The 13,889-nt window shown below is 45.0% G+C and overlaps 1 protein-coding gene across 10 annotated transcripts in view; it reads right to left on the bottom strand.

Annotated features, from left to right (window-relative positions):
- The window catches only part of ZNF592 (zinc finger protein 592), a 57,152-nt gene that overhangs the window by 27,153 nt on the left and 16,110 nt on the right, over positions 1-13,889 (bottom strand). For 4 of the 10 annotated variants that reach the window (XR_002178478.3, XM_019945733.3, XM_019945738.3 and 1 more), the window contains 2 exons: positions 12,147-12,230; positions 300-2,562 (listed from right to left, as the gene is read on the bottom strand). Coding sequence is in view for 9 of the 10 variants with exons in the window: in XM_019945733.3 (XP_019801292.1) it covers positions 300-2,543 (2,244 nt within the window). In the remaining variant the exon portion in view is untranslated. Of the gene's footprint in view, positions 1-299; positions 2,563-5,047; positions 9,591-11,570; positions 11,693-12,146; positions 12,231-12,550; positions 12,595-13,889 lie in introns of those variants that run through there. The other 6 variants (XM_019945730.3, XM_019945728.3, XM_073801432.1 and 3 more) reach the window with 5 other exon arrangements.

Raw genomic sequence — 13,889 nt, 5'->3', positions numbered from 1 at the left:
CAGAGCCCTAGCCCCGGCCCAACAATGGACCCTGAGAGCCCACTGGAGTGGGAGCGGAGTGTCCGTAAATACACTCGTTAAATCTTCAGGGTCTCCCCTCAGTTGTGGGCAGGATGCTTTTCCCAATAAACACCAAGCACTAAATATCCAGGTGGGTCGCTAACCAGCAAGCCAGATTCCTCTTCTAGGACTCTTAAGATGCCACACTGCCCCACATCAATGAGCTTCTCTCTCCATGCCCAGTCATGGAACCGTGCGAACCAGGGGCCTGACAACTATCACAGAGAGGGTCTGCTTACCAGCCCCTCGGTTTCCTCCGTCATCCTCTGGAAATGTGCAGCCATAGCCATGTAGTCTCGCATCTGCTTGTGACATTCGAGACACTTGATACTGTGCCGGATGAGCCTCACAGGGTCTGGGTAGAGTGGCAAAGCTGGGAGTGGGGGGCTGGCACTGCTTGAAGTGAGGCCGTGTTTGGGGGAGGAGGGGGGAGCCGGGGTTGCTGGTGCCGTGGAGTTCGCGGGGGCCGACACGAACATTTGGTCCGCAGAGATGGGCTTCACAAGCAGCTGAGAGCACTGCATGACGAGACCCTTGCTCTTGTGGTCACGGGCATGCCGGAGCAGGCTGCACTTGTTGAAGAAGAGCAGCGTCTGGGAGCACAGTGTGCACAGCACCTCGATGTGGACGCTCCGCCGGCCGTAGTGCTGGCTCAGGCTCTTCTCTAAGGCAAACGCATCCCCACACTCCAGGCAGCAGTACCCACTGGCCGGCACGTGGATCCTGCTGTCCGCAGGCGGGCTGAGATTTGGCGCGTAGAGGGGCACGGGGTTGGAGCTGTGGAGGACCTTGTTGAAGACCTCCACAACCAGTGGGGCGGCCTTTTTCACCTGGTGGACCAGGGGCACCGACATCTGCGTGAGCTGTGGCTGGCTCCGCCTCTGTGCTGAGGACTTGGCCGTCACGGACGCGGCCACACTGTGGGGGACCAGATTCAGGTTGGCCAGGTGCACGGCTTTGGGCAGGAGGTTGGCAGGGGCCAGGGTAGATGCCTGCAGTGCTGTGCTCTGCTGCTGCTTCTTGCCCATCTGTGAGCCCGAGGCAGCCCCCTTTGGGCCCCGGGACCCAGAGCTGCAGCAGGAAGTTGAAGATTCACTGGCTTTTGTCATGCTTTCATCCCCCTTCCTGTCACCCTGAGGGCTCCCTGAATTTGTGCCCACCTCAAGAAAGTGCTCCGCCCCAGACAGGGCAGTGACCTCATCCTCCTGCACCTCGCTCGGGGCCTCAGCAATGGCGCTTCCTAGAGGTGACCCAGCAGGGGACTTACTGGGATCGTCAGGGTCTGGTAGGATCCTTGTGACAGTCCGTTTGATTTCCCCTGATGATGTCTTAATGGTTTTGATTCTGACTTTGGGAATTGCTGGTGGGGAGCTGGCAGCCACAGAAGGGGAGCCTTTGCTGCTGCTGTCACTGCAGATGCTCCGAGGGCTGTCTGATGGCTTGATACTTTTTCTAGTGGCCTCCAGAGGGCTCCGGGGACTCTTTGGTGACTTGGGCATTTTGGGGCTGCCTTTGGAGCCCTCTTTTGTGGGCCCTGAGGGATCCTTTGTGTGGGTAGGCTGATCCTCCTTGGTGACACTGGCCACTCGTTTAGCCTGCAGGGCCACCAAGGCTGCAACACAAGAGGACAGCTTGGAATGAGCTGGCTTAAGACGCTGCCTAGGGGGCACTGACGAGCAGGTACCTAGCTCCGAGGCAAGCCCCTTAGGCTCTCCGATACTGTGGCCGGGGTGGCTGTTGAACTCCAAAGCTTCCCCAAAGAATCGACTGGTATCCAGCTCCTTGTGAGGTTCCACTGCCTTCTGCCCACCTTGCTCGTGCTCCTGCTGACTCCCCAGGGGCAGGGGTTCTGGCTTGGGCTCTTTCTTACAAAAGTGATCAAACATATGCAGCTCTGGGACTGGAAACTTAGTCAGAGCCTCCAGGACCGGGCCCCCCACAGACTCACACCCAGGAGGGGGTGGGAAGTAACTGTCAGCGTGCTTGGGCTTTATCCCAAACCCATTATCTTTGATGGCATCCTCGGGTTCGGGGCTGGAGATTGGACTGAACTGGTTAAAGGTTGGTAAGGGCTCTGACTTGGAAGGTTCCAGCTTGCCGGGGAAACTCCTGGTACTATCTCCATTCATGAAAGTGGAATCAAACTTCCCACAGTTGTGGCCTAGGTTGTGGGGATCCGGAGGCAGGTCCGAGCCCCGGAATCCATTGTGTAGGAGGCTGGGAGCGACGTGGTCTTTCTCCGCTTCAAATGACTCCTGGCGGCTGGTGTTCTTGACGATGACACTCACGGCTGGCACATCTGAGGCTGATCCTGAGTGAGACAAGGACACATTCTCATCCATACACATGCCTGGAGGTTTGAGGGGACTCTCATTCTCCTCACTGGGGGTCTGGATGGCCTCCTTGGCATCAAGGCTGGTGGGGTCTGGGATGTCAAAGGCAGCCAGAAGGTCATCAAAATCTGGAGTTTTCATATCCCCCATGGCTGGATGCTGGCAAGGGCTGTAACAGAAACAGAGAACAGAATCAGTGATCACCAGGATCCCACTGGGCTCTGTCCAGCATCATCTTCATCACAAACCCATCTCGCTAACACACATGCAGCCAGCACGCACATGCACAAATCCCCACGCTATGGGAAGTCACACACCTGAGTTTTACCCCAACAGGTTTCCAAAATGCTGGGGACATTGGGGGAGGAGTGGAAAGAAAAGTTAGTATGTAGTGACAAGTCTGCCTGGTAGGCTCTACACATTAATACCTTGAAATTCCTGGTTGGTTGCAGAGCCAAAAAGAGGGTACACTCACACCACACTCCCTCAATTTCTCAGAGAATATCATCACTCGATGATCATAAGCATTAGCAAAAAACCAATCACTCAGCCCTTTTAAAAAAAAAAAAGCATGGCTCAGCACCTCCGTTCTTTAGAAAACTTCTGATTCATATGAGACTTGGCTATAACTTCTGCTAATTTACTTAGTAATTAATCATTAACTTTGTATAACTTGGTTTTTTGCTGCATGAATCCAAGCAAATCCAAAATGATTTACCACTGCCAGGATTAAACAAACTCTAACAGATTATGTCATCCCCTAGGTATTTTTTTCTCTAGTCAGTGTCTGCTTGATTCCTTAATTTTCACCCCAAATCTGTTATTGGTTGGGGAATGGATCACTAAACCTGAGGGACAGGGTGACTCTCAAAGAAACACACAGTTATCAAACTGGCCAGAGAATAGTTTTAGAGAAGCCCTAAATTTTATTTTAACTTAATACACAAAGGAAAGAAAATCCACCTGTTTCCTTCATGATCTGTAGAAGCAGAGCTACAAAAACTACTGCAAAGGAGGAAACCCAAGGCCCTACGAAAGAGGCCTTCCCTTAGGAAGTTACTAAAATACTCACACTTAGATAAGACATGAAGCTGCCTGGCTCAAACCTGCTGGAAAGAGGAAGAAAAAACCCACTATCTCCCTTGTTCAGCCCATAAATCCTGCATCTGCTTCAGCATCCCAGAGCCTTATTTGCTTCAGTATTTCCTACACCATGTTTGTACTGAAAGCCTTTGTGGATGCAGATTGACACAACTCTTTTAGAAAGCAGTACAGTAGCTGCACAGAACCAGGTCAGGGGCAAATCCTTGGGTCCAGGAACCCCACTGCCAGAAATTTATCCTAAGAACAAAAATTCCCAAAAGCTATATGCAAAAGTATACAGCATTATTAAAACAACACAAAAAGGAGACACCCACATACACACAAAGAATCTAAATGTCCAAGGACAGGGAATGGTTAAGTAACTGATAGACTATTATGTAGTTATTAAAAATCCCAATTATGAAATCTATGTAGCAACATGAAAAATTACTTACAGTGTTAAGATTAAAATAAAAAACACATACAAAAATGTTGTCAAACTATGACAATGTAAAACTAAGTATCCATTTGAGCCAAGATTAAAAGAGAAAAGTAATTTATGCAGGGTGGTGGGATCACTGGTGTGTTAATTTTTCACAACTTTTGTGTGTGTGTGCTGGTAGACTGCCTTTATAATTTTAAAAAGGGAAAATAAAGAAAGGAACAAAAATTAGAACCACAGGGGAACAGCTGGCAGAGATATATCTATTGCCATCCCATGGGATCAACAGGCTTGCAGGTTTGGTTTCTTGTCCCACCCCACCAAGCCCCAACAAAACACATCTGCCTTCTTAAGAGAGTTCTCACGGAAAATGAAACAGACCGTCCCATTGGGAAGATATCTAATTATGGTAGATACTAATAAAGTGAAATACCAGTTAACTAAATATGAGTGGGCAGAATATCTCGCTGAAATGAGATGTAAAGTTTCTGGACAACAAATGATTGTTTGGTGGAATAAAACTGTTGGAGCCCATAAGCGAGGGGAATATACTGGATATCATTGGAAGCAATCAGCATCCCAATACCAAGTGAACTACTTTGCAGGCTGATCCCAACTATAAGGAAACACCTATGTGGTATTTGCTTTATAAGCTTATCTCCAACTCCCCCCCACCCCCCTTCAGTCTAGGAAAAAAAGATTGAGGGAAAAGGGTGGAATAGATTAGTCTTCTTAAGGTGCTGGGAAAAGCCTGTGGGGGAGGAGGGGTAGTAGTTGGCAGTGTGTGCAAGGATTATCGAGAAGCCTACTACTGTTTAACTCCAAGTCACAGAGGCTTGAAGCAGAGAGATACAACATGAAAGTAATGACGTTCTCCACACAGAGAAATCTCAGGGATTGGCCAAGAATGGTCAGAGGTCAGAGCAAAAGGTATCTTTTGCTAGGAAAATCAGAGCTAATAAATGGTGTGGCAGCTCAACATCAGCAGCAGGAAAAACTTTTATAACCTTTGAATTTTAAATACCAAGGCTGATACTTTTTAAAAGCCAAAGATCAAATCCTGTTTTCTATTTAGCCCTAGTAAGGACAACCAAAATCAGCAGCAATCGATAACTGTTAAAAGACTTACAGTGGGGGACTTTCCTGGTGGTCCAGTGGTTAAGACTCCGTGCTCCCAATGCAGGGGGCCCGGGTTCGATCCCTGATCAGGGAACTAGATCCTGCACGCTGCAACTAAGACCTGGTGCAGCCAAATAAATAAATAAATAAATATTTTTTAAAAAAAGACTCACAGTGTGACCAAGTGTCTGTATTTCTTTAAACTCTGCTCTAAAGTAAATATCGCATTGTTTATAAGTAGAAAGTAGAAATTAATCAAAATGTACCCTGTTATAAAAGCAAAGGAGAGGGACTTCCTTGATGGTGCAGTGATTAAGAATCTGCCTGCCAACGAAGTGAGAGAGTGGCATTGACATATATACACTACCAAATGTTTAATAGATAGCTAGCGGGAAGCAACCACATAGCACAGTGAGACCAGCTCGGTGCTTTGTGACCACCTAGAGGGGTGGGATAGGGAGGGTGGGAGGGAGATGCAAGAGGGAGGGGATACGGGGATATATGTATACGTATAGCTGATTCACTTTGTTATACAGCAGAAACTAACACAACAATGTCAAGTAATTATACTCCAATAAAGAGGTTAAAAAAAAAAAAAAAGGAATCCGCCTGCCAATGCAGGGGACACAGGTTCGATCCCTGGTCCAGGATAATCCCACATGCCGCGGCACAACTAAGCCCGTGCGCCACAACTACTGAAGCCCGTGCACCTAGAGCCCATGCTCAACAATAATAGAAGCCACCGCAATAAGAAGCCCACGCACCAAAGAGTAGCCCCTGCTCACCGCAACTAGAGAAAGCCAGCACGCAGCAAAGAAAACCCAACGCAGCCAAAAAAAAACAAAGTAGAAAAAAAAAGCAAAGGAGAAACTGCAAAGAAAAAGACTACCAATAAAAAGTTCTATTCATCAAAAACCTGCCAACACATAGTTAAAAAGCAAGCAACCAAAAGGAAGATTTGCAACATATAATAATTACTATCATTAATATCTTTATTAATATGTAAAAGGCCCTTAAAAAGTAGTTAGTAAAAGATAATCAACATATTAGAAAAATAAGCAAAAGTGATGAGCAGGCACTTAAAAAAAGAACAACCACAAACAGACAATTCATACGTAACAAAAGTTGCAACCTCACAAAAAATTAGAGAAACACAAATTGAAATAATGAGAAACATTTTTGGCTTATTAAATTGACCAAAGTTTTCAAAAACTAATAATCCCCAGTGTTGGCAGAGATGTAGCAAAATAAGCATTTTGAAAGTAATAGAAATTGATACAACCTGTCTAAAGAGCAATTTAGCAATACATACATAAGGCTCAATAATTCCACTTCCAGATATTTATCCTAAGGAAATAGAGATGCATGTGACAAAAATAATCATTACAGAATTATTTATAACAAAATTATTTTATAACAAAAAATGAGACACAACCTAAAGTCCCAACAATAGGAAGTTGGTTCAATAAATTATGGTCTATTTACACAATTAAATACTAGGCATCATTATAGATCAATATTTAAGACTATGAGAAATGCTCCTAAAATGAAGAAAAAAGATACTGAAGTGTACACACAGTACAATCTTTATTTAAAACAAAAAAATTTTTTTACTATACATAGTTCTTATGAAAAAGCCTAGAGGAATACTCTAAAATGTCAAAAATATCTCAACAGATAATGAAATTATTTTCTTTCCTTTTTATCTACATTTTCAAATTATTTATTCAAACGATTTATTTCAAATTTTATTGCTTAAGTAATTTTATTAAATTATATTTTTAACCTATGAAAAGAAGAAATTAGGCAGGCCAAAAAAATTTGAGGCACTTGGGGCTTCCCTGATGGTGCAGTGGTTAAGAACCCACCTGCCAATGCAGGGGACACGGGTTCAAGCCCTGGTCCGGGAAGATTCCCACATGCCGCGTAGCACCTAAGCCCCATGCGCCACAACTACCAGCCTGTGCTCTAGAGCCCTCGTGCCTAGAGCCTGAGCTCCACAACAAGAGAAGCCACTGCAATGAGAAGCCCATGCACTGCAATGAAGAGTAGCCCCCACCCACGCAACTAGAGAAAGCCCGCATGCAGCAACGAAGACCCAACGCAGCCAAAGATAAATAAATAAAATAAAATAAATAAACTTATATTAAAAAAAAATTGGGGGAGCTTCTTACAGAGGACTCTAAAAATCATCACTATAAAACTCTTTAAGCACATCTGGCATGACTCAGCAAGGGACTGCCAGCTAGAAAAATCGGTGAAGTAACTTAATTAAAATTAAAGGTGTAGTCAAAATAAAAAGCTTCAGCATACACCAGTGTCTGCAACTTGTTGCAAGCAGCCGAAGTTGGAAAGAGCAAACCACAGACGGCTGCCTGCCTACCTTGCCTGGGGGCAGTCCTCAGGACCCAGAGGTGATGGCCCCTGCCCCATGCCCACAAATACCAGCCTAGGAACCATGGCTCACCCTGCAGAGCACTCAGCAGGGTTTACCCTGAAGCATCTGAACAAGCTAGAGCCACGCATGGTGAGCTCACCCAGTGATCTAGAATGGCCTAGTCAACAGACAAGGCAGGCTCCCCGGTTCTCTGAGCCCTAGGCCAAGAGCAAATTTCACTCAAAGGTGAGAAGGTGGAACCATGCTACGATACATACAACCCCCTTGGGGGTGAACTGGCAGACTGTCGCTGTATCCTCTCAGGGTAAGTTTCTATTCAGGGAAGATCTGGAAACTAAAAAAAATGTTAAAGTGAATATAAATACCCAGTATTTATTACAGGGTCTACTAGCTGCCCAGGAAATTTTGCCAAACAGTTAAGTAAACATATCAACTAGGTGAGAGGGAGGGAAGAACACCTTAATTTTAAAACGGCCTCATCAGGCCTAATTAACCTATTCGAATTCTTTGAGGAGATAAAAACAATATGATTATGGCAGAACTAGTAGGCAGAATTTCTAATGCCAAAATTCCACCAAAAAAACAACACACTGAATTCCATGTTGCATGTATGTTTGTCTTTATGTGATTGTCATTTATGGGAAACCATGAACGACGGTGTTTTTTAACCCATTGACCAGTTCTGGACTGGAGCGCAATGCTTTCATAAATTGCCTAGAATGATAGTTCCCAACCCATTGGGGACCCAACTTCATATCCACAAATATGTTCCCAATGACCAGCCATTAAAAACACCATTACTGAATGAGAGTCCATGAAAAAATTAATTTGAAAAGGAGGTCTCAATGCTTTGGTAACCAATAATCTAGCAGAAAAACATTAGGTTGTAAGATTCATGAGGGAAGAGACTTATCTGTCTCATTCACCACTGCATTCTCCATTAGGCAGTCAATAAATATTTGTTGAAGCAATAAAATGAAACCTTCAAGACTGCAAATGGCCTAAAAGCTGTTCCAGAAATGAAAATGCGAAATTAAAAGACAAGTTCTAAGGAGGCTGTATGAATAGGCGAAATTATGGCAAAGTAGCATTAGTGAAAGCAAATGTGAAGGAACGTTTAGGGAAAAGCAATTCCAATTATACTAGAATATATATGGTTATGGTTAGAATAATGGGTTCTAAGCTAAACTGTTCAATAAAGAAGCATCAGCTTAGACTGTTCCCTTAAGACACCACGTTGCATGTTTCATCGCAAAAGGCCCAGAAAACACTGGGCATTATCAGAAAGGACACTGGAAACAAAATAAAACTTGTGATCCTGCCCTTATTCACAATCACTCAGTGTCCACAGAGAGATGTGCTGAGCAGTTTTGGCTCCCCACACTTTAAGAAAGATGTACCAGGGCTTCCCTGGTGGCGCAGTGGTTGAGAATCTGCCTGCTAATGCAGGGGACACGGGTTCGAGCCCTGGTCTGGGGGGATCACACATACCGCGGAGCAACTAGGCCCGTGAGCCACAACTACTGAGCCTGCGCATCTGGAGCCTGTGCTCTGCAACAAGAGAGGCCGTAATAGTGAGAGGCCCTTACACCGTGATGAAGAGTGGCCCCTGCTTGGCACAACTAGAGTAAGCCCTCGCACAGAAACAAAGACCCAACACAGCAAAAATAAATTAATTAATTAATAAACTCCTACCCCCAACATCTTCTTAAAAAAAAAAAAAGAGAAAGATGTACGAGAGTTGGAAAAGGTCCTGAGAAATGAGACTGAGTAGACGGAAGAGCTTTCTAATAAGAGCCTAAAAATTAGAACTCTATTTTATTCTAGAGAGATGAAGATTTAGGGGAAAGGGGGAACATAATTGAAGTATAGGTTTGTTCATCAAACCTCAAACACTAGAGAGCAGAGGGCAGCATTTTTGAAGTTTGAAGTAAATAAAAGATATAGACCAAAACCAACAACAACAACTTAATCCATTAGTCAGAAAATATACTGATATTGTTAAAGGTAAAATATATAAATGTAGTAACATCCACACTTATTCAAATCTATAATTTTTTTTTTTAAAGGCTCTGAGAAACTAAAAACAAGGAATTGTCACTAAATCCATGAGCTTTCTTTCCCTCAGCACTGAAGCCTTTGAATTTCAAATAACGTTAAACTTGGTCACCTGTTTTTCTTTTTCTTTTTTTTTTTTTTTTTTTTTTGCGGTACGCGGGCCTCTCACTGTTGTGGCCTCTCCCGTTGCGGAGCACAGGCTCCGGACGCGCAGGCTCAGTGGCCATGGCTCACGGGCTCAGCCGCTCCATGGCACGTGGGATCTTCCTGGACCGGGGCACGAACCCATGTGCCCTGCATCGGCAGGCGGACTCTCAACCACTGCGCCACCAGGGAAGCCCCACCTGTTTTTCTTAATAACATTAAGTTCAGCAATAACAGAACATCAAGGGGGCAGATACACTCCAAATTTAAGAAAAGTCTGATCTCTATTCAGTATATTCTGTCTAATGAAACACGGAAACAAATAACATCACAGATTTATACGATGAAAATGAAAGACCACATGATTTAGGGAACACTGGGCTGTGAAACAACAAAATTGTTTCCTTTTATTTGCCACCTTGTTGGATGAGGACTAGAAGGAAGGATGAGTATGTATGTTTTACAACCTGTAGGTGAACTCTTTACCCTACTGCCCCACATGACTGAATATGGCGTAGATATTGACATAAACTGTGTTCAATTATTGTTATAACAGTTAAGAGTTTAAAAATGGATAAATAGGGACTTCCCTGGTGACGCAGTGGTTAAGAATCTGCCTGCCAATGCAGGGGACGCAGGTTCGAGCCCTGGTCCAGGAAGATCCCACATGCCGCGGCGCAACTAAGCCCACGCACCACAACTACTGAGCCCGCGCTCTAGAGCCCGCGAGCCACAACTACTGAGCCCGCGTACCACAATTACTGAAGCCCACACACGTAGGGCCTGTGCTCCACAACAAGAGAAGCCACCGCCATGAGAAGCCCGTGCACCACAAAGAAGAGTAGCCCCCACTCGCCACAACCAGAGAAAAGCCCACATGCAGCAACAAAGACCCAATGCAGCCAAAAATAAAATAAATTTATAAAAATAAATAAATAAATAAAAATGGATAAATAAAATTTCCCCCAGCTTTCTATTTCAGAAGAAACATCCCAGGGGATAATAAAGCAAAAAATAACTCAAACTGTATGAGACACACAGAGAGAGAGAGAGAGAGAGAGAGAGATTATTTAGCAGACCCTAAGAAAGTACTTGAGTTTGTTCCCAGGTGGGAGAACTTCTGTACCAGGAATGGAAACTGGGCAAGGGGAAAGAGAGAATGAGCAAGCAAGCACAAGAGCAAGCTGCTACTCCCATGACTTGCAGGAACTTCAATCTGGACTCTGGCTGGAACACTGATCAGAAAGAGACACTGCTTCTATGGGTGGTGGAGAAGGGAGCTCAGTGAAACTTTAGCTGGATCAAAGGGAACAGAAAAAAAGAGTTCCTGGACCCAGAATGAAGCCCCAGACTGGGAATAGTAGAGCTAAAAGAATAAGAAATTGTGAACCACGGAGAACTAGCTTTCACCCCTATGCTGTCACCAATTACCTATGTAAGGATCTTAGGCAGGCCTTGGTTTAATATGTAAAATTAAACTAACCTGAAGGGTCTCTGAGACCTTGAACAGGCTAGGCTACAACAGCTGGGCAAATTAATCTAGAACTATTGGATTTCTACATAAAACTTAAGTCCTAAAGTAGACAAGCAGACTCTCTGCCACATACATACTACTGCCCTCCTGAATACACATCTGAGGCCTTCTTATAGGTCTAAGTGATCCCAAGTCACAGACGTTCTGAGTCAATCAGTGGTCAATGCTTCATTTCGTGAGGCACCTGGCATTCTAATCATTAGCAAAGAACAGCCCAAAGAGATTCTCAGCAGTATACAAGAAAACAGGTGCCCCAACAGACCCAGGCAAAACAACAAAGCGTTTCACTTGTCTTTTCCTCTATCTGGTCTTAGTCCTGCCAATGCATATTTTGCCAGAATGGTTGCTGTAAAACACTTATCTGATCACAGAGACGTCCCAGTTCAAAATCCCCATCACCTTCAGTAAGTAAACTCTTCTTCCAGCGTGCAGAAGCCATTCCCATCTGGTCTGTGTCCACCTCTCCAGCCACTTCCCAGGGTACATTTCAGTCACTGGTGTCAGAGCTTGAGCTGTTCCTCCTGAGTGGCCCCAAACATAAATCTGCCCGAGAACTCCTCATCCCCAAGCTCCTGTTCCAGGGCCCCTCCTCCTGGATGCCTTCTCTGAGTCCTCTGCCCTTCCCTTCCTCCCTTCCTCTATGGCAGCACTTCCCACAGTAGGCTGGGATCCTAAGTTTTCTCATCAGTCTGTGAGTCTCCCGAAAATCGGGGTCATATCCTTTACCTCTATGCCCAGGGCCTAACACACCTAGTTCCCAATGTTATGGGGGTTGTCACTGCTCCCACCCCTCCCAGAACCTTTCCTTGAAGCCTCTCCAAACCCTGGCTGATACACCTGTCCCTGCCTGCCCTGCCCAAGATGTCTGTCACCCAGAGGCAGCTTCTCTTCTCCCTGTCTAAGCCCTTCCACCCCAACCAAAAATTCCATTTCCCAAGAACAGAATTGCATTGCAAGCATTCTAACAAGACTCACAGGATGTTAGAGCTGAAGTGGACCTCAGAAATGACCTGGTCCAGTGGCTTCCAAATGCCCGTCTGCAGACTGCTGCTGGACTGACTGCAAAAGAATAACATGGGGAGTGACTTTAAAACACAGAATCCCAGGCTCCACTGTGGAAATTCTGATTCAGTAGGCCTGGGATGGATCCCTGCATTTTTTTAAAAAGCTTCCCAGTTGATTCCAGGGCACTGGTCTAGTCCAACCTCTTCATTTTATACATGAAGAACTGAGGCTCAGAAAGGGGAAGTTCATCCATCAAATAATTACCAAATGCCAAGACTTATGCCAGGCACTGAGGACACAAAGGGAAGGCCCAGACCCTGTTTTTGAGTGCCCTCCCCTCCACAACCCACTGAAAACACCTCTCAACCACATACCTGTGAGTGCCACCAAAAAGGCTCATCAAGGGGACACAGGCTTCCTACAAGCAAGGAAGGGAAAGGGACTTTCTCTGACTGCCCTTGTCAGAAGTCATCTCATCCTCCCTTGTGCTCCCTTTTGTTTTACTTATTTCTCCTCATAATTTTCTACCTTTAATGTAGTACCTTCAAACTACCTTTAATGTAGCTTACCAGTAAAATGTTCTCTCTTCTGCTATTTCATAAGCCCCTCGACAGGCACTCACTGAATCATTAATTAATTGGTATCCCTCGATTCTAGACTTGGATTTCTACTTGGATAGGCATCTCAAATCTAATATGTCCAAAATCTAACTCTTGGATTTCCTCCTACATTCTTTCTCATTTCAGTAAATGACAACTCAGTCCTTCCAGTTGCTTGGGCCAAACCTTGGCATCTTTGAGTCCTCTCTTTCCCTCATACCCTTAATCCAATCCATAAGCAAATCCCGTCAACTCTACTTCCAAAATGTAACCAAATCCAACCATTTCTCACCACCTCCAACCATCTTCTTTTCTCTCCTGGATTCCCACAAAAGCCTGATGACTGGTCTCCTTGTCTCTCCTCTTTGCCTCTACTACTCACTCGCAACACAGCAGCCAGAGTGCTGCTTTTAAATCATCCACCAGATCATGTTCCTCCTCTCCTTAAAACCCTTCAACACCGTCCCACCTCACGCAGAGTAAAATCCAGTCTTCACCCCAGCCTACATGGCCAGGACGATCTAACCACCCTCTGTCTCCTACACCTCTCTGTTGCCAGTCTGCTCCAGACTCCTTACTGCTCCTCAACCAAGCAGGGCATACTCCTGCTCAGAGCCTCTGCACTTACTATCCCCTCTGCTTGGAATGTTCTTCCCCTCAGATCTCTGTGGGCCCACTCCTCACTTCCTTCAGGTCTTTATTCAAACACCACTTTGTCAGGAGCCTTCTATGACCATTGTGCATAAGATACCAATCCCCACCCTCACCATCAATCTCTGTCCCTTTAGTCTGCTTTGTTTTTCTTCACAGCCCTTATAGCATCTGACACATTATATAACTGCTCATTTATTTATTTTCTGTGTGTAAGCTCCACTATGTTTACTAGACGGTAATCCACCATTAGAAAGGGGGAATGATGTGACAGGCTCATCTGTCCAGAACGAAGATTGTTCAAGGATAGTCACAGATTCCTAAGCAAGTTTATTACCGGTCAAGCAGCTGGCAAATTTGCTACAGTGTTTGTATTTAGCTTTTGAAAACTTTTTATAAATAGAGAGACCTTGAGTGGTGATGGGGCCTTGCCAGTGGGAAAGGGTCTATCTGAAGTCACACT

The sequence above is a fragment of the Tursiops truncatus genome, chromosome 2 (assembly GCF_011762595.2).
Source record: "Tursiops truncatus isolate mTurTru1 chromosome 2, mTurTru1.mat.Y, whole genome shotgun sequence".
NCBI classification, from domain to species: Eukaryota; Metazoa; Chordata; class Mammalia; order Artiodactyla; family Delphinidae; genus Tursiops; species Tursiops truncatus.
This window is presented reverse-complemented; position numbering and strand designations above follow the sequence as displayed.